Source organism: Glycine soja, chromosome 13 (assembly GCF_004193775.1).
Source record: "Glycine soja cultivar W05 chromosome 13, ASM419377v2, whole genome shotgun sequence".
Lineage (NCBI taxonomy): Eukaryota > Viridiplantae > Streptophyta > Magnoliopsida > Fabales > Fabaceae > Glycine > Glycine soja.
In genome coordinates this window covers 17,278,674-17,299,472 of record NC_041014.1, presented here as the reverse complement: position 1 = coordinate 17,299,472, position 20,799 = coordinate 17,278,674, and the positions used below count along the sequence as shown (strand labels likewise).

General features: G+C 38.0%; 1 protein-coding gene across 1 annotated transcript in view; it reads left to right on the top strand.

Moving 5' to 3' along the window:
• Nucleotides 1-20,043, top strand: part of LOC114381039 (nudix hydrolase 3) — a 38,948-nt gene extending 18,905 nt beyond the window's left edge. The window contains exons 17-21 of the mRNA XM_028340213.1: nt 2,917-3,000; nt 18,199-18,293; nt 18,382-18,472; nt 18,573-18,719; nt 19,704-20,043. Coding sequence (XP_028196014.1) covers nt 2,917-3,000; nt 18,199-18,293; nt 18,382-18,472; nt 18,573-18,719; nt 19,704-19,757 — 471 coding nt within the window. The 3' untranslated portion in view covers nt 19,758-20,043. The remainder of the gene's footprint in view (nt 1-2,916; nt 3,001-18,198; nt 18,294-18,381; nt 18,473-18,572; nt 18,720-19,703) is intronic.
• The last annotated feature ends 756 nt before the right edge of the window (nt 20,044-20,799 follow it).

Here is a 20,799-nt window from a genome sequence, read left to right as displayed (position 1 = left end):
CCTCGACTTTACCTTATCACAACAACATCAGACTATCCGACAATTGGAATCTCACAAGGATAATAGGTGGGAGTGGCACTTTATCTGGAGAAGACCTTTGTTTGACTGCGAAATTGAAGTTGCTGATAACTTCATGGGAGAGGTTCAAGACAGGAACATTCAGCAACAGGGAGAGGATGAATGGGAGTGGATAGGTCACCAATCAGGCACATATTCTACTCATAGTGCCTATCAGCTGTTATGGGAGGGGGAAGCAGCTGGAAGTAAGGAGGATGGCTATGTGGAGTTATGGAAGTTGAAGATCCCTAGTAGGATTGCTGTATTTGCATGGAGATTATTTTCAAATAGACTACCAACAAAGAAAAATCTGCAAAGGAGACAAGTGCAGATCATGGATTTGTCATGCCTTTTTTGTAGCTGTTCGGAGGAGGAGGCTTCCCATTTATTTATTCATTGCTTGAAGATACAGCCCATCTGGTGGGAAACTACGTCCTGGGTGAATATTAAAAGTGCCTTCCCGTCAAACCTGACACATCATTTCCTCCAACACTCAAATGTTCAGGTGGTTGGTATAAGGATCAAGAGATGCCAAAGCTGGTGGATGGCTGTAGTTTGGTCCATTTGGCAGATGCGAAACAGAATTATATTCTCCAATGCACCTTTCAATGTCAACAAACTGCTAGAGGATGCTATATTCTTAATTTGGACGTGGTTAAGAAACTTGGAGAAAGATTTTACTATTCACTTTAATCAATGGTTGAGTCAAATCCGACAAGGTTTTCTATATCAGTAGAGGATAGTTTTTGCTTGCATTTCTAGCAGCTGCACTACTTATGTGTAGCCATTATATGGTTCCTAAACAAACTACATTAGTTTCTCTAAGGAACCATGTGTATGGTATCCTACCTATGTACATAGTACCTCTGGTACTTCTTTCTGATTCATATATATATATATATAATTATCTTTGCTGATAAAAAAAAAAATGATAATCTTGAGTAAGTTTGTGTATGGTGAAGAGAAGGATAAAGGTGGATGTTACCACATCCAACAACTGGGTTAACTGACCTGCTAGCAATGATAATCTGATGTTTTCCGGTAAGAGCAGAATATGTTGAAAAACTAGAGGGATGAGGTGTCATACAGTTAGAACTTAGAAGCACTATAGTAATTCAAAGATCCTTGGACATAGTACCCAAAACGAAAACATTAAAGGATAAGATCTTATAATTCATACTAGGCATAGCAAGAGACTAAGTGTCATATGGCTCACTAAATGATTCTGAGGGTCCTTAATTGTTCCAATTCAACTTTACTTAGAACAAGTGCCTCCTCATTGGATCCAGTGCTGGTTGATAACCACTTGTAACCTCTGATTCAGATATAGTTTGATGAGCCTACCTCTGTTTGAGAGGCCTTTATACCCCCCTAGAGTGATTATGCACTTTGTCCTCTTCACGAAGTTTAAAGTTGGGCTCCATACTGTGGCCAACTCAACCCTTCTACAATGAGTTCAACAACAATCCTCCCAGTTGGGTTTTGTTGGAGGCTTCTTGATTCTAGAGGGGGTGCTAGTTTTTGAGCCTTTTTAGATGCCAAGGCTGCATGCACCCTCTATGACTTTTTGCATTCAACATAATTTTTTTGCAATTCTCTTTTCAAATGATATATAAAACGTTTGTAGTGAGGGAAACTTTTCTTCCTTGAATCTTAACAGAATTCTAAAGAGAGGATATTTGAGAGAAATGAAAAAATTTAGAAAAGAGAAGATGAAAATATTATTGGCCACTGAACTCAAGGTTACAGTTTGGTATTTATAGACTGGACTGTTAGTTATGACAGCTGTCAACAGCTCTCATTAACTAACTCTAACTAACTCACTAAGTCAGCAAACTAACATACTAGTACTAACTAGAGTATACTACCTAAGAGTGCTGTTGAATAACTGCTACTCTCTTACCGTACTCAAATAGATCTCAACCTGAAGTGGATCATATTTAGATTCCAATCTGCAGAGGAATTTAAAGACTTGGGATCTCTCGGTAGACTGTGTGAATGTGGTAGAGTCCTCACTATTGAAGAGTCTGTTGGCATGGTCTGTGGTCATCACAAATGCTTGTATAGCCTTGAAGAGTCTCTTTGGGCATGATTTGCCCTATTAGCTCTATAGTTTAGTAGTACAATATATAACACGGTGAAATTGATCACTGCCTTCTACTTCCACTCAGCTCAAGTATGTATTTATAAGATAGCATATGTTGATGACAGTTATTGACATGTCAAATAGAAAACCTAGAATGACTTGAACAACCAAATATGCAGCCCAAAATACAAACAAGTCAATGCAAATTACAAGCTCAAATACGTCCAAACAAGGTCCTAATTGGACTACAAACCCAAATACGCCTAAATAAGGTTCTAAATGAAGTCCTCTTCAATTTGGATTAACTGGACCAACTTGGATTCTTCTTCTTCCATAGTTTGCTTGAGATTAAATATGCTGGTCACCTCCTGTTGTCAAGCCTCCTTGGCCCTCTTGGTTCTTTCCCTAGCCATAGGTCCTCCTAGCCCAATGAAAGTATCCTCCTTCTTAGTTCTTCCCTTTTCACTTGATGGTCCTCTTTGATCCTCATCAATAGATATTGTTTGGTACTTCTTGGTCATTTGTTTCAGTCCTGCTATTCCTTGTTTGCTTACAGATAATCTTACATCGTCAGTTGACAAGACTATCAGTCTTGTTTGCCATTTATATCATGCCAACTCTTACGCTTTCAGTAATACCTTGGATACTATCAATCAAGTAATGAGAAATATCTTAAGCTTAGAAAATGAATATTGTGTGTATACTTCATTGTGCCATTCTATTTGTATATAATATATTATTTACAAATTGCAATATCATTCCTTTTGATACAGGAATTGCAAGAATTTTACTCGGCTCTGGAAGAAGCAAAAGCTGATATAGTTGGCCTTTGGGCATTGAGGTTCTTAATCTCCCAGGTTTGTTACTATACTTTTTCTTATTCTCTCTCAGGGATTAAATAAGAAGTTATTGCAGGAAAGGTTAAAATACATGGCAGGAGAATCAGGAGTCCTCCTAAAACAGGGAAAGCCTGTAAAAGGAACGTGAAAAAAAAGTAAACCGTCAGCTTGACTATGCTCTCAATATCTTTAAATTTCTAAGAAACAAATCCCTTGAAAAATCTATGGCAGACAAAAGTTTCTCAAAATTCTTGATGTTGCATTCAAGCCAAATGGACTGTTTTTTTTTTGGTCAGCAAAAGATAAGTATATATATATATATATATATATATATATATATATATATATATATATATATATATATATATATATATATATATATATGAAATGAATCCAAGTACCAGAGGTACCTTGATTACATTAAAATCCAGTGGAATGGTTCCTAAGACAGACTACACAACAGCAGTCTCGATGGGAACCAAATTGGAAATCAGATTAGTATAGCTACCACTAACTATGACTTCTACCCTCGACTAAGAACAAAAGCATCTCTAAGGTTAGATGACCAATGGTTGTAGTGAACTACAAAATCTTTCTCAAAATTTTTGAGCCATGTCCAAAGTAAGAATAGAGCATCCTCCAACAGTTTGTTGCCATTGTAAGTGCCATTGAAAATATGATCTTGTTCCTCAGCTGCCACACAGTCCAAGTAAAGGCCACCCACCAGGGCCTCCATCTATTACCCCGAATTCCTTCCACCCTATCAGACATATGTTGGGAGAAATGTTGCCTTGGGTGCTGCGGGAATACACTGAGAATGCTCACCCAAGACATAGATTCCCACCAAAGAGGTGTAATCTTGCTGTAGTGGAAGAATAAATGTGCTGCATCCTCGTCCATGCTCCTACAGAATGGACATTGTAAGTCATTAATTTCCACATGCCTCCTCCACAAATGAACTGTAAACCAACTTAGATAGTACAAATCCGTAACACTTTTGACTTTATTATAGTAAACTTCCAAGTTGGGACATGAGGACAAAGACTGAGTTTTCCATAGGTACCAACATACAAACCTGTTGAGCAACTTTATACATTAGTATATTTAATATAACAATGTTTTACTGTAATGTGTGTTGTGTATGACCACACAACCTTTATTTATAATGAGTAAATAAGATCGATGTTAAAATTACATATGATCAATCTAATGAGTACTAACGACTAAATCACTAATTACTATCTAATCTTTATAACAGAATAATATGTAATCTTAGCACTCCCTCCAAGCTCCAGCACATATGTCATATGAATCAAGCTTGATACAAATGTGGTCAACCTGTGATAGAAACTAAAGGCAGTTCGTTGGAGACGTGTCGTGTGTGTGAACTTCACGCACCAGGGACCTACATGGGGTCGCGTGCGACGGTGTTTTGAGTTGGGTGCACACGTGGACGGTGTGACAATCTTCAGCAATGGGCGACAGAGCATCCGTGCGGTACTGTTCACCGCGAAGAAGGGCTGCACAAATATGAAAAACCAAGGGCAAAAAAAAAGGGTCATTCGTAAGAAAAAATGCTCCGATTGACGCAAAACGGTAGGGGTGGGGTCGTGCTGGGAGGGTGACCACAATGCTTGAAGCACGACCCGAACGGAGATCTGCCTTGCCAGAATCAGAACCTGTTTGGCTGGACACGTTGCGCAAAGAACTGGCGTGTGGGGGCATGTCAGTTTTCTGATGGAGGCGTGGCGTTGGATAGATCAGCGATGGGCGATCCAAACCATGGGTTCACTAGTCAAAGCGGACAAATTAAAAACAAAGAGGACATAGAGGACAGGTTTAAAGGTTAAGGAAAGAGATATTAAATTAAATTGACTTAGAGAAATTAAATTAAAAGGACAATTAGGAACAAAGAGGAAAGGTTTTAATTAAGGTTAAGGAAGGAGATATAGAGATTTGACCAACTCCTTTAGAAGCCACCTAGGATCCATTTGCTGAGGTTATAAGATGAGGAAACTTTTGGGAAGACATAGAGGTAAACAAAAATGCATCACCAGAAATATGATTAGAAGCACCTGAGTCAATCACCCATGGACCTTGAATGCCCATAGATTGAGAAATGTAAGCTGTTGAAATACTAGAGGTTAAAGGAGGTAGAGCTTGCCATCTGACTTTTAACACCTTAGATATTCCTGATATTCTTCATCAGAGAATTTAGGCTCAACTCTCTTCAACTTGAATGCATCTGTTGTTTTGTTAGGGAAACCAAATAAATTGAAGCATGTTTTCCAAGTATGCCCTGTTCTCTTGCAAAATGTGCATTCAATACAACCTTTTCTACCAATCCTCGTGTTAGGCATGGTGAGGAACAGATCAGACCTGGTCATTTTGCTGTAACAGGAGAAGAATAAGACCCTAGAGAGGCAAAAGAAGATATTGAACCCAGTCTTCAAATTGAGGGAAATTGGAGAGGAGTTTTCGATAAACTAAGTGAGAGTGAGAGAGAAAAAGAAAAAGATAAAGTTGATATTATTGCTCAGAAAGAAAAACTCAATGAGTTAGATACAACAAAGGTATTTAAAGAGTTCTGACTTGAGAAACTAACCACAACTAACTCTAACTCCCTCTAACTAACTTCTAACAGAATGTAAACTAACTCTAACTAACTTCTAACAAAATGTAACTACTTGGGTGCAGTTTAGTGAAAACTAACTGCCCTTAGAACATATACACTTCTGTCTAATACTAGATGGGTGCAGTCAGCAAGAGCTAACAACCCTTACAATTATGAAACAAAAATGTTTACACAGTTATGTATTTACATACTCCAATACCCCCCTCAAACCCAAGGGGAAGAGTTTTCAGAAGAAACACTCTTCACATTGAGTTTGCCTCAAAGAATTTCAAACCTTGAGGCAGAGAGAGGCTTAGTCAGAATGTCAGCCCACTGATCCAGAACTAGAACATGAACAATAGTGAGCTGCTTGGCTAAAATTTTTTCTCTGACAAAGAACACATCAATTTCCATGTGTTTAGTTCTGCTATGAAAGACTGGATTATGAGCAATGGAGACTGCACTTTGATTATCACAGAAAATAACAGGAGTAGTGAAAGAGACTTGTAATTTTGTCAACAAAGTATAAATCCAGGTTAACTCAGTGGAAGTTTGAGCTATGTTGCGAATATTTAGCTTCTGTGCTAGACCTGATAGTAACTTTCTGTTTGCTAGACCACCAAGATATTAAATTTGGACCAAGAAAGATGGCAGTGCGTGAGTTTGAGCGCCTATCATCCACATCAGATGCCCAGTCAGCATCACAGAATGCTCTAATATTCAAGGGCTTTGCAATAGAGGTGGACCGAAGTAGCAGACCATGAGACAAGGTCCCTTTGAGGTATCTTAAGATTCTTTTAACCATTGTCCAGTGAGAATCTAGAGGAGCAGCCATGAATTGACAAACTTTGTTGATAGCAAAACTGATTTCAGGTCTAGTAAGGGTAGCATATTGCAATGCACCAACCGCAGACTTGTATAGAGTAGGATCATGAAAAGCATCAGCCCCATGTTTGGATAGTTTGTAGTTAGAGACCATGGGAGAAGAAATGGAGTGAGCCTCAGTCATATTAGTTTTATGGAGTAAATCTCGAATGTATTTGCTCTGAGTCATCATGATAGAATTGTTGGACAAATACTTGATTTCTAGGCCCAAGAAGTAGTATAAATGACCAAGCTGTTTAAGAGAAAAAGCAGTATTAAGTTTGTCTGTAAGCTGCTGAATCAAAGAGGTTGAGCTGCCTGCCGAAATTATATCATCCACATAAACCAGCAAATAAACAGTATCAATTGATGTCGGTTGATAAACAAAGAGGAATCACTCTTGCTTCCAACAAAACCAAGTTGTAGTAAAGTGGACTTAAGTCTATCAAACCACTGCTTGGGAGCCTATTTTAAATCATAGATGGCTTTATTGAGTTTACAGACTAGTGACCTGTCAGTAACTTCAAATCCAAGAGGTTGTTTCATAAAAACAATTTCTCCAAGAGTCCCATTTAAAAAGGCATTATTCATATCAAGCTGAAACAATTTTCACCCAAAAGACAGAGCAAGAGTAAGGATAATTCTAATGGTGACAGGCTTGATCACAGGTGAAAAAGTTTCATGAAAATCAAAGCCATGAACTTGATGGAACCCCTTTTTTTTTTTTGCACAGCAAAAATCAATATTATATATTATGGATAATGCAGTACTAGATGTACTGCAGATAGGAGAAAAAGTACAAGGCAAAATTGCTTTGAATCTATCAACAGAACCATCAGCATTTTCCTTAACCCTGTACACCCATTTACCGCCAATAGCCTGCCTATTAGGAGGTAATGGTACCAATTCCCAAGTATTGTTCTTCATCAAGGCATCATATTCTTGCTGCATAGCAGAGAGCCAACATTTGCTAGAGCTTGTTTCACAGTCTTAGGCTCAAAATGAGTGAGAAAAAATGAAGGGTGGAGTCTAGGATTGTGAATACAAGATTTAGATCTTGTTTGCATAAGGTGAGTGTTAATTGGGAGAGAGGTAGATGGAGTAATACTGTCTGAAGTGGATGTAGGAATGGTAGTAAACTCAGAATTTCGATGTTCAGCAGAAATAGATGTAGAAGTAGATGTTGGAGGTAGAGACACAATAGTGATGGGAGAATGAGTGGGCAAAGGTGAAAAACCAGGAGGAATGAGAGGAACAGAACCTGAATTAGTGGGTGGTATAGTTGCAAATCAAGGTCGAGATAAGTTAGGACTGAGACTAAAGTAGGAATCCAGACTTATTGTGGAATTAGAGGAGGAAGGAAAAAGATCAGAGTAAGAAAATCTTAACTCATCAAACAAGACATTCTTAGAGATATAAATCCTTCCAGAAGGTGACAAACACTTGTAGCCTTCGTGAGAAGAAGAGTAACTCATGAACAAACACTCTTAAGACCTAAAATCAAGTTTGTGTGTATGATATGGTCTTAGCAAAGGAAAACAAGCACACCCAAAGGTTTTGAGAAAGTGATAATCAGGCTCTTTATTGAACAATGCAACAAAAGGAACAACAAATTTAAGAGTAGTGGTAGGTAGCCTGTTAATTAGGTAAACAACTGTTGTAAAAACATAGTCTTAAAACTTTAGAGGTAAAGAAGCATGATGCAACAAAGTTAAACCCAAATCAACTATGTGTTTGTGTTTTCTCTCAACCACACCATTTTGATGATGAGTGTTGTGACACCCTCTACCCCTCACATATATACTAACAAAGGAATAAAAATTCAAATATTAATTAAAAGTATTTTTTCAAAATATTTTTAAATACAAGCCTTTCAAAGGGATAAAAGGCTCACATTCACTTTCTTTTATATCATATTCAAACTTGTCCAAATAAATAATAAAGTCATCTCGACTTAAACAAGGCCGTCTAAGGCTTCATACAATTAATATAAAATCCTATATCCCAATGTCACATCCTACCAGAGCGTTGTGTCTCAACGTCCTTCAGCACTAGGTTCCTTAAAGCAATTTACTTAGTTATCTGCTTTCTCGAACACAAAGTTCAAGATCATCACAGGATCCAAACACAAACAACACGTGGGGAGTGAGTTATCACATTCCTAATTAATAGAGAAGCAATACAACTAGATATACATATCATATAAACCAAATAAAACTTACTTACACGTAACTCACGTAATTTCGCCACTTTGTCATTCAAAGTTCACTTTTCAACCATCAATCACACTTTTCAATCATCAATCACATTACACAAGAATCACACACTCTGATCAAGACATAATAACACATCAATTTCATAATAAACAATTAGCAAGCGCATGAGACAGTTATGCTAAGACTCAAGCCTATATGTAATGTGGTACCATGCCAGTGAAAAATCACCCTGGGGCGCTTAGGAGTACATAACAAGACACACCACACAATGGGTATGTCAGGTCACTCTCACTAAGTAAAATCATAGAGAGACCAGTCAGGGTCACAGTGTTTTGCGAGAATGCTCAAACCATATGGGATCAACATAGGCTTAAAGGAGCACTCAAACTAGGTGACTCCCAAGGTCTACACTCCGAAGAGTCCGTCATGGCCTCTCCCTCTTGATTCAGGTCCAACCCCTAAAATCATTTTAACACACAGACACTGCTCGTGAATTATACAATACCCACGACCTCACACTCATGTTTTAAATACGTACAACCTATTGCGCTACAATTTAAGACTGGTTTCTAAATAGAAAACCTACACTTTCTCTTTAACACTGATTCCTAAACAGGAAACTTACACTTTCTCTTTCACACTGCGCATTAACACTTTTCTCAAGATAACATTGGTCGGGTTATTGTACAATTCACAGCTTACAACACAAATAATGTCACATCAAGAGTTAATCACACACTTATTCACAACCAAAACTCAATCACAATTTCACATCTCATAATGTCACAATCCACCATCACATGTTTTCACATATCTCACAATTCAACACATGTTTTACTTTACACTTTTACTCAATCTCAATAATAATATTATGATCTCAAAACATGTCATTCCACAATTCATCACATATTTCATTCATAGACATTGCTCATGAATTATATAATACCCTCGACCTCACACTCGTGTTCTAAGTCATATAACATATTGCGCTACAATTTAACACTGGTTCCTAACTAGGAACCTACACTTTTTCTTTAACACTGCGCATAAACATTTTTCTCAATATAAACATTGGTCGGGTTATTGTATAATTCACAGCTCACAACACAACTAATGTCACAATCAACCATTTTATATTTACGTGTATCTCATAATTTAACACATTCAACTTTGTATTTATATTCAATCTCCATAACAGTATTATAATATCAAAGTAATATGTTTTTCTACAATTCATCATATATTCGATTTATCACTTATATACAATTTCAATCATAATTTCATAATTCTAATATAACTATTTATTACACTAATATTATTCAATGCACAAACAAATTATACAAGAATATTTCTCAATCCACGGGGAGTAAAAATTCCTCACATAATTTCACATAATCATACAAGAAGAATTTCAATATAATAAAACATCCGAAAAATAAACCCCAATTTGATCCTCTAAGGATCCCTACGCATATTCTCACTAATCCCCAATTGTGAATAACTCATCCCTTACCTCTAAGCGGGCTCACGTGTCTTCTGACAGCGATAACGACATTTGTAGCGATTCCCTGAGATTCCTCAAGTTTTTCCTCCGATTGTTTTGATAGAATTCCCAAATGTCAGAGAGACGGAGAAGAGATTGAAGCCTCCATTTGTACTGTCTTCGTGCGATTCCTTTATCTCCCTCCATGAATATTATCTCGCAAATCCCAACGGTGAAGGTGTGCGGAATTGAATCTCGAACAACATATCAAAATTTCACAAAAATCCAACGGTTAACGAAATCGGGATCGTAGTTTTACTGGACTGTTTTTGGGTTTCTGCGGGAAAAGAAAAGGTTACGATGTGAAAGGAATTTCTCTCAGCTCAGACATGATTTCGAAATTCCCAACAGTGATAATGCTCGAAAATGAGTGGTGAACCATGTGCTTAAATGTCACGACGATCCAACAGTGAATGAGTATGAGATCGTTGTTTTTTTAAGACAGGTTTGGTGGGCTGCGGGAAAAAGAAAGGATTTTTGGGGAGGAGAGGAAAAACGAATTGAGAGGATGAACAGTCGTAAAAGCTACCGTCTGACCTAACATATCGCTATTTATACCTAGGGTACTCACAACCTATTATTTATTCTATTTGTTTATTTTTATTATTTTATAAAAACAAATTATACTTTATTCCCTATCAAATGAATAAATAAAACACCCTCTTTATTTTCTCTAAAATCATTTTTAATCTAGTCTACGAAAAATGGGATGTTACAAGTGTGAGGACAAATTAGTCTATGGGAGATGCCAAAGGAGGATAGGAGATTAGATAATGGTCTGTATTCACCTCCCCAGTCTGACTGAATACTCTTTATCGTATTAAGTTGTAACTTAACCATAGATTTAAATTTTTTGAAAACAACAATGGTTTCAGCTTTGGACTTTATAGGAAACATCTGTGTACCTGGAGAAAACATCAATGAAGGAAACAGAATATGTATAACCAAGGTCCCCGCAAGTCAGTGAAAAGAAGTTCTAAAGGTGAATATACAAAAGTGGAATTGTGAGAAGGTAGTCTATGAGCTTTACCCATACAACAAGAGGAACAAAATTCTGTGAAGTTTTTATTCAAATGGGAAATGTTACAATGATTAAGAACAATTTTCATAACATGATCATTGGGATGACCTAACCTAGCATGCCGAAGGTTTGCAACATTGGTAGAAGAAACAACAAATTTTGAGCCTATATTAGAACTACTATTGACATTTGCAATTGAATAATAGAGATCAACATTTGTAATTGGAACAAAAGTGGACATCAGCAGGGATGAACTGCCTTGAAGTTGAAGATTGTTAAATGTATAGAGGCCATCAACACCCACAAAAATCCTTGAAGGAGCACCTTATGTGTCTCTTGAGATTTGACAAGACAGACATGAGGATGAAATTCAAAAAACAATGAGTTATCTTTGGTAAATTGGCTCACACTTAACAGATTTTTTGAAATAGAAGGGACATGTAACAATTTGTGAAGTTTAAAAGTTGTACCAGAATCAGTAGGAGAAATAATGGTTGAGGAACCATTTTTAGAGATACTTAAACCTTCACCATTGCCTATAAAGATCTGATATGGGTCATCAAAATGGGTGAAAGAGAGAGATAGGAAAGAAGCAGAGAGAGGTTGGGGATTAGGAGAAATAATCCATGAATATTATCACTTACAATGTGAGAGGGTTAGGGAGGGGGGGTGAAATGGGCAGCAATAAGGAGATTGATCAAAAAAGAAAGTGTAGATATGATGTGCATTCAGGAAACGAAAAAAGGAGTCAATAGAGAAATCAATGTGTCAAGCATTGTGGGGGGATCCTGATGTGGTTTGGGAGATGCAGCCGGCAAATAATACAGCAGGGGGAATTTTATGTTTATGGAGCGAAAAAATATTCAGACTGGAGAGGAAAGTTGTTGGAAATGGGTTTATTTTACTCACAGGTCAGTGGGTTAAAGAGGCACAGCAGGTTCACATTGTATCTATATACTCACCATGTGATTCTCAGAACAAAAGAATATTATGGGAAGCTATCAGACAGATGAAAACAGCAAACCAAGGAGGTTTATGGTGCATCTCAGGAGACTTCAACAACATAAGAGACCAATCAGAGAGAATAGGTGTATGTCAAAGGGGGGTGGGGGAAAGTAGTATAAAAGAGTTCAATGATTGGATAGAAGAGATGGAGATAGAGGAAGTGCCTTGGGTGGGTAGAAAATTTACATGGTTTAGACCCAACGTAGAGGCGAGGAGCAAGTTAGATAGATTTTTGGTATCCCCAGAATGGTTTGATAAATGGCCTGGAAGTACACAGCATCCATTGGACAGGAATTTTTCTGATCACTGCCCAGTTCTTCTTAGGTCAAGTGCATTGATTGGGGCCCAAAGCCTTTCAGAATCCTTGACTGTTGGCTTTTGGACAAATCATTCAAGTCAATTGTGAAGGACTGTTGGACATCTAATCATCAAAGGGGTTGGGGCGGGTACGTACTTAAAGAAAAAATAAAGAGATTGAAAGAAAGGTTGAAATTATGGAATAGAGAGCAGTTCGGTGATACATTTCAGAAGTATAAGAAGATTGAGAAGGAATTAAACAATTTGGAAGTCAGTACAAGTGATAGACAGCTTTCCCCCCAAGAGAGAATGATCAGGAAACAACTCCAAGAAGATTTGTGGGCAGCTGCACAATCCCATGAATCTTTAATAAGGCAGAAGGCGAGATCTAAATGGATTAAAGAAGGTGACTGTAATTCCCGCTATTTTCATTTGTTGGTCAATGCAAGCCACAGAAGTAACTCTCTGAACGGAGTGTGGATTGATGGAGAGTGGGCTGAAGATCCGGTGAGAGTAAAAGAGGCAGCTAGATCTTTTTTCTTCCATCGGTTTCAAGAAACTGATCAAAACAGACCCCGCTTAGATGGTATTCCTTTTCAGACCATTGGACACCACCAAAATGACATGCTATCGGGGAAATTTCAGGAGGAAGAGATAAAGGATGCAGTGTGGGGATGCGGGAGTGACAAAAGCCCAGGCCCAGATGGAATCAATTTTAAATTTATAAAGCAATTTTGGCATGTAATCAAGCCTGATGTCCTGCGGTTCTTGGACGAATTCCATGCCAATGGAATTTTCCCTAGGGGAGGTAATGCCTCCTTCATAGTCCTAATCCCAAAGGTGAAGAACCCACAAGCCCTGGATGAATACAGACCTATATCACTCATTGGGTGTATGTACAAAATAGTGGCCAAAATTTTGGCCAACAGACTGAAGAAGATCATGTCATGTATAATAGATGAAAGGCAATCAGCATTCATAGAGGGTAGACATTTGCTACAAAGTGCACTGATAGCAAATGAAGTGATTGAAGAGGCTAACAGAACTCAGAAACCTTGCATTGTGTTCAAAGTGGACTATGAGAAGGCGTATGATTCAGTCTCCTGGGATTTTTTACTCTATATGCTTAGAAGGCTCGATTTTTGCTCAAAATGGATACAGTGGATAGAAGGGTGCTTGAAATCTGCATCTATTTCAGTACTGGTGAATGGCAGTCCCTCACATGAGTTCATTCCACAGAGAGGGCTTAGGCAAGGAGATCCATTAGCACCCTTCCTCTTTAATGTCGTTGCTGAGGTGTTGAATGGGCTGATGAGAGAGGCAGAGAAGCAAAATTTATTCAGGGGTTTCCAAGTGGGATCAAATAAAGTGGGTATTAGCATCCTCCAATATGCAGATGATACCATTTTTTTTGGAGAGGCCTCCTTGGAGAATGTTAAGGCAATCAAAGCAATTCTGAGGACTTTTGAGCTGGTTTCTGGACTCAAAATTAACTTCGCGAAAAGTTGTTTCGGTGCATTTGGAATGACAGATAGATGGAAGACTGAAGCAGCCAGTTGTTTGAATTGTAGTTTGCTGGCCATCCCGTTTGTTTACCTAGGCATACCCATAGGGGCAAACCCTAGAAGGTGTCACATGTGGAATCCTATCCTTGAAAAGTGTGAGAGTCCTAAATAAGTGGACGTAAAGACACCTTTCATTCGGGGGGAGAGTGACTCTTATTAAGTCCGTCTTAACATCTTTGCCTATTTACTTTTTGTCTTTTTTCAGGATTCCTAAGAAAGTGACGGAGAAGGTAGTGTCTATACAACAAAGATTCCTATGGGGAGGTGGCACAGATCAAAACAAGATTGCGTGGATTAAATGGGAGACAGTATGTCTCCCAAAAGACAAAGGGGGACTAGGAATCAAGGACTTAAAACACATTCAACATCGCACTGTTAGGTAAATGGAGGTGGAACTTATTCCAGCATGAAGGTCAACTGTGGGCTAGGGTCCTCGAGTCTAAATATGGAGGCTGAAAGGGATTGGATGAAGCACATCGAGACAACCATGAGTCCATTTGGTGGAGGGATCTAAAGTTGGTCTTTCAAAACGTACAGGGTGTGGAGATGCACAATAGCATTGAGTGGAGGCCTGGACGTGGAGATAGAATCAAATTTTGGGAGGATAACTGGATAGATGGAGAGGAATCACTTGCAGCAAAATATCCTAGACTGTACCTAATCTCGTGCCAACAAAACCATCTTATTCAGCACATGGGAGGCAATAAGGAAGCAGATTGGGAGTGGAACTTTTCATGGAGAAGGCCATTGTTTGACAACGAGATTCCAATGGCTGTTGATTTTTTACAACATATTGAAAGCAAACCTATTCAGATACACAGAAGAGACGAGTGGGTGTGGACAGCAGATTCAAGTGGGCAATACATGGCGAAAAGTGCTTACAAGATGATGAGGGGAGGTGACATAGATGGGACACAGGATAGGGCTTTTGAGGAGCTATGGAAGCTGAAGGTACCAATCAGATATGCAGTGTTTGCTTGGCGGTTGCTTAGAGACAGGTTGCCAACCAAATCAAATCTACTTAGGAGACAAGTAGAGATCGTTAACAGGACCTGTCCATTCTGCAGAAGCGCGGAGGAGGAAGCAAGACACGTATTTTTTCATTGCAGCAAAATCATCCCTATTTGGTGGGAATCCTTGTCTTGGGTGAACAATGTGGGAGTTTTCCCGCAAGATCCCAGACAACATTTCCTCCAACATGGATCGATAGCAGCTGATGGATTAAGGATTAATCGGTGGAAATGTTGGTGGTTGGCTGTCACTTGGACTATTTGGAAGAAAAGGAATGACATACTTTTCTCCAATGACTCTTTCGACAACAGAAAAATGATGGATGAGGCAGCTTTACTCATGTGGACATGGCTCAGAAATTTGGAGAAGGATTTTGCAACTCATTTTAACCAGTGGTCTAGTACAGAGAAGGATTTATGTATCAGTAGAGGACATAATCATAGAGTAATAGTAGCATTTAATACCATAGTATGGCCTGGCTGCGGTTCCTCATCAGACTCCATTTAGTCTGTATTGGAACCACAGTAAGGACATTTATATAGTGTACTTTAGTACCTCTGGTACTAAATTTATCAATATATATCATATGTTTGCTGATAAAAAAAAATGGGTGAACTGCTTAATGTTTTTGAGAATCACCAGTAACATGAAAACTACCTCCAAAATCTGGTATCCAAGTGGAGCCAGCTGGAGCAGTCCCATGAGAGGCTAAGTTTGTGAGCATGGCACTAGGCTGATTATGACCTGAGCCTGTTGACTTAGAATTGGGATTAACCCAAGTGTTGGAGGTTCTAGGTGGACCAGCTGAATAAGGAATTGGCTGCATCGTAGTAGGATCAAAAAGAATGAGGGACTCATGTGGTTGAAAGCTAACATCAGTCCTGAAATGGCAAACATTTGCCGTGTGCCCATATTTGAGACAAATTTAGTGCTAGAAGTTAGTAAAATGACCACCTCTACGGCCTCTGCCTGAGCCACCATCCCCACATCCAGTACCTCAATTAGAAAAGGTACCATGGCCAACGCCACGACCATATGAGTCTCGATAACCACCAATTTTGTAGGTGTTTGGATGCGAGTAGCCTTGAGTGTAGCTTAGCGACGTAGAACTGTTCGTTTGAGCATCTCAATTGTAGCGTGTAAGACAAGTCTCATGGCCATTGAGAAGAGCTTCAATTTCTGCAATAGAGGGAGTACGCTTCTTACTCTCGATAATAGAGATGACTGGCACGTAATCTAACGGTAACCCTTCGAGGAGCACATCAACATACTCCTCGTGACGAACTGAAACGCTCACGCCAGCTAATTCATCAACTTAGCCTTTGATTTTGCGCAAGTATTCCTCAGTTGATTTTCCATCAAGATTGACCGCACGCATGGCAGATCGAAGTTGTCGCGCACGAGATTTTGTGTGGAGGCTAATGTACTCATGGATTTTGTCCCAAACTTGATATGAGTGATTGGAACCAAGAACTCTCAACAATACGGACTTCGAAAGTGTAGATTGTAACCAAACAAGAAGCGTTTGGTCTTGAACCTCCCAGGTTTCATATTCTGGACTAACTTGATCAGCGACGCGATCGTCTTTTGTGAGGTAATGCGGAGGAACGACCTGATTAACCACAAATCGCTACAGCTTGTGCGATTTGATCACTGGCTCTACGTGTTGACGCCAGTGCAGATAATTGGAGTCATTAAGTTTCTCTGCAACTGAATTGGGAAATGACTGAGAAACAAAACTGGAAGGAGCGGAAGTCATGGATGCACAGTAGGAAGTTTCGCAGAAGAACAAGCTTACAAAAAAATGGCTCTAGATACCATTTTCGATAAACTGAGTGAGAGTGAGAGTGAGAGAGAAAAAAAAAAAAGATAAAACTGATATTATTGCCCAGAAAGAAAAACTCAATGAGTTAGATACAACAGAGGTATTTAAAGAGTTCTGACTTGAGAAACTAACCACAACTAACTCTAACTACCTCTAACAGGATGTAGACTAACTCTAACCAACTTCTAACAGAATGTAACTACTTGGGTGCAGTTTAGTGAAAACTAACAGCCCTTGGAACATATACACTGCTGTTTAATACTAGATGGGTGCAGTGAGCATGAGCTAACAGCCCTTACAATTATGAAACAAAACTGTTTACACAGTTATGTATTTACATACTCTAATAAGGAGACTTAAAATAGGGCCAATAGGCAACAATAAGCAGGCTGATGGCAGCAACAAAACTTTCTAGTGGCAGTAGAACCAGCAACTCAGGTATTTCCCAGAAACAAAGTACAACCCCTACACAGAAAGGGTTACGTTCAAACCCACCAACCAAACACGGAAGGAATGACGAATCGGGGCCTAAAAAGGGACCAGGAGCCTCCGGCGAGTACTACGGTGGTGGTCTGGTGATGTTCGGACGATGCATGGCAGGTGCGTGAACTGCACGCCCCTTACAAGGTGGTGTACAAAAGCCTCACTCAGAGAGACGCCCCAGATCCAGTGTTTGCTGGAAAATATAGCGGCAGCCAGCAGTGGACGACAGGCAGAGTGGGATTCACACACTCTGATACCAAGTTGAGACTAAGATATATTCGATAATAATACTTGTATGTCTCACTACACACAGCTGAAATGTATTTATATATTAAGAGTTAAAATACAAGCTGTCTCTCAATGACAGATAACTACAGCCGAGAGAAAAGACATCAAAATATAAAAAACTACATATATAAATCTAACACTCTTATACCATATAACAGTGTTTTATTGTAATGTTCTGTGTCGTGTATGACCACACAAGCTTTATTTATAATGAGTAAATAGGATCAATATTGATTACATAGGATCAATCTAATAATAAGTAATAATGACTAAATCACTAATTACTATCCAATCATAATAACAGAATAATATGTAATCTTAACATTTAACATCACATATATAACTATGCTTAGTGTCTTCCTCACTTGGTAACTAAGTAGTTTCAGTGTAATGTTGTGTTTGACTTCATACATTTTCTAGACATAATTTTGTTTTGAGGCTTACTACTGATGTTAATGTCATTGTCTGTCTCTGATTTTACCAGGATTTGCTTTCTGAAAGTTTATTGAAGTCCATGTATGTTTCTTTTCTTGCGGGATGCTTCCGGTCAGTGCGTTTTGGTTTAGAGGAAGCTCATGGGTGCGCTGCTTGCTATGCATTCTTCTTTCATCTCATTTTTATTATTGTGATATGATTTAGCATATCTAAATCTACTGCATATTGTCAGAAAAGGACAAGCATTGCAGTTCAACTGGTTATATGAGAAAGGAGCCTTTGTCTGGGATTCTGAAGGCAAAGTCTCTGTTGATTTTACCAAGGTATCATTGCTTCAAAATATCTGTTTTTATCTCGGTCCCTCCGTCTTGTTTTTGTTTGACCCTAAGATAGGAGTTATTAATTAAATTTTTCTTTCCTAAGATTGAAGGAGCAGTTGAAAGCCTGAGCAGGGAGATACTCACCATACAAGCCAATGGTGATAAAGAGACTGCTGGTTTGCTTCTCCTGAAATACTGTGTGTTGACAGAACCACTAAAAGTTGCTCTAAAAAATTTGGAGGATATTCAGGTATAAATCTTTAGACCACAGTACTGTTGGTTGTCATGATGAGTGCATTGTACTGCTTAATTAGGCTTTGTTCCAACATAACAATTTTTCACACTACAAAACCCCATTTACTTGTCTAAATTAGCATTACTTATGACTCTCATTTTCAAAACACCTGAAGTCTATGACTTGTTTTTAATTGTTTGACTTGTTTTTAATTGTTTGAGTGTCAATTGAAGACCGTTTTTAATTATTAAAAATATTTTAGCTTCTTACACATGTTTAACACATTAAGCTGAGACTTTTATTTATGTTTTTTTTTTAATTCCAATTAAACCATATTGAATTGTTGGAAACATTTTAGCGTCTTACCTAGCGTCTAGTATCCAACTGTAGTGTACCTAAAGCAGAAGGTCCTCCATATATGTTTTCAATTTTCATCCACTTATAGCTTTTTATATGTTATGGATTAGATATGGGAATAATGTCACAGTTTGCATCTACCAGCTTGAGTATAGTTAGCTATTGTTGTATGGTAAGCATAGCATAGCCTTGTCTATCTTGACTTGAAGCATATAGGAGAAAGAAAACCTAAGAGGATACAAAAATTAAATTACAAACATGTATTCCACATGGTCTTGGTCCTATTATTACAATCTCTCAATTATTTTTATAAAAGACTCGTTAAAAAGTTGTCTCACATTTCTGTACTTGTTACATATCTCCCTAAAAACGTTAATCATGTTTTTTGAAAGATGCTTCATTAAGCTGTTGCACAACCTGCACTCATTCTTTACATACTCTTCCGCAACTCATAATGGATAATAATGTGTTCCTATTAATTTTTTTGAGCAGTCCTAATTCTGCTCATGTGTGTGCACAACTCATTTCCCTTGGATAAGTTTTCCATGTCTGAAGTCTCCTAAGACATTATTCTTTCATACAAACCATGATATAAAAATATTACAAAAACTAATTCTGTATACATTGTATTGTGTACCCTAGGTACCTGTTGATGTAGCTCCGACATTTCCCATTGGCAACAAAATATTGCAATGAAAGCAAGCGAACCAATGTGTAAAAAATTGCCAGCCTGGAAAATTTATTCAATTAGTATATTTTCACTAGTTGTTACTGTGAAATAATGGAATGCTTGTTTCTTTGGGATGTTGCTGTTTTCTGTTGATTGATTTAAAAGAAAATCAAATAATGGTCTTAGAAAGGAGTTTTAGACCTTGTCTTAGTTACAGGGTTATTATGCCAATGATGAATGACCCAACTGATATTGAATTGTATCGATTGCAAGGTTTTGATTCCAATCTTGTTGATGGTCCTTTGTTGGTAAGTCATGGTGCAAGCTATCGTTGTAAACCTTATATAGGGTTATTACGTGTTTTGATCTTGAAATAGAGCAACATCTCACTTCTTCCACCAGAAAAAAGAAATTAAGTTAAACAATAAGCAATATCTTGAATTAAGCTTTATCTTCAAAATATATGCTTTTCCAAATCAAATGTTGTTATCTTTTAAAAATCATAATTAACATTGAAAATATAAGAGCAAAATTAATTGTCTTGCTCAACTTGCTTTTATTGTTAGGGAATGGTACCCAAAGAAGATTGCACAGGTGAAGGGTGCTTTGGCAGCCAGCTAGAGGAACGTTTCTTATTTAAGCAATGGTTTCTTATCATAAAAAATGGGACAGAGCGATAGAATGCAAAATACAACAAAAATATTACAATTGAATCCAAAAAAATACAATTAATTTTTGCAAAATCAACAAAAAACTGACCCAACGGTAAAAGTATTGCTGACAAATTCGGTATGTAACTGTGATTTTTAAACAGGGCAGAAAAGCAGAAATAAGGTGGAATGGTGAGAGCAAGAAATTCGTGAGTGGAAAAGAGATGGAAATGAAGGAGAAAGTGGTGTCTCAAGGTGATAAAAACAAATATACCCATACTCCATGTTCTTAATAAGAATTTTGAGATCATTCTTATTGAAGTTCTGATAAAGAACTTGTTAATAAGAAACTATGAACAATTTGTTCATACATTATTGTGTGCCAAATTAAGGAGTGAATATTATAGGCCTTAAGCGG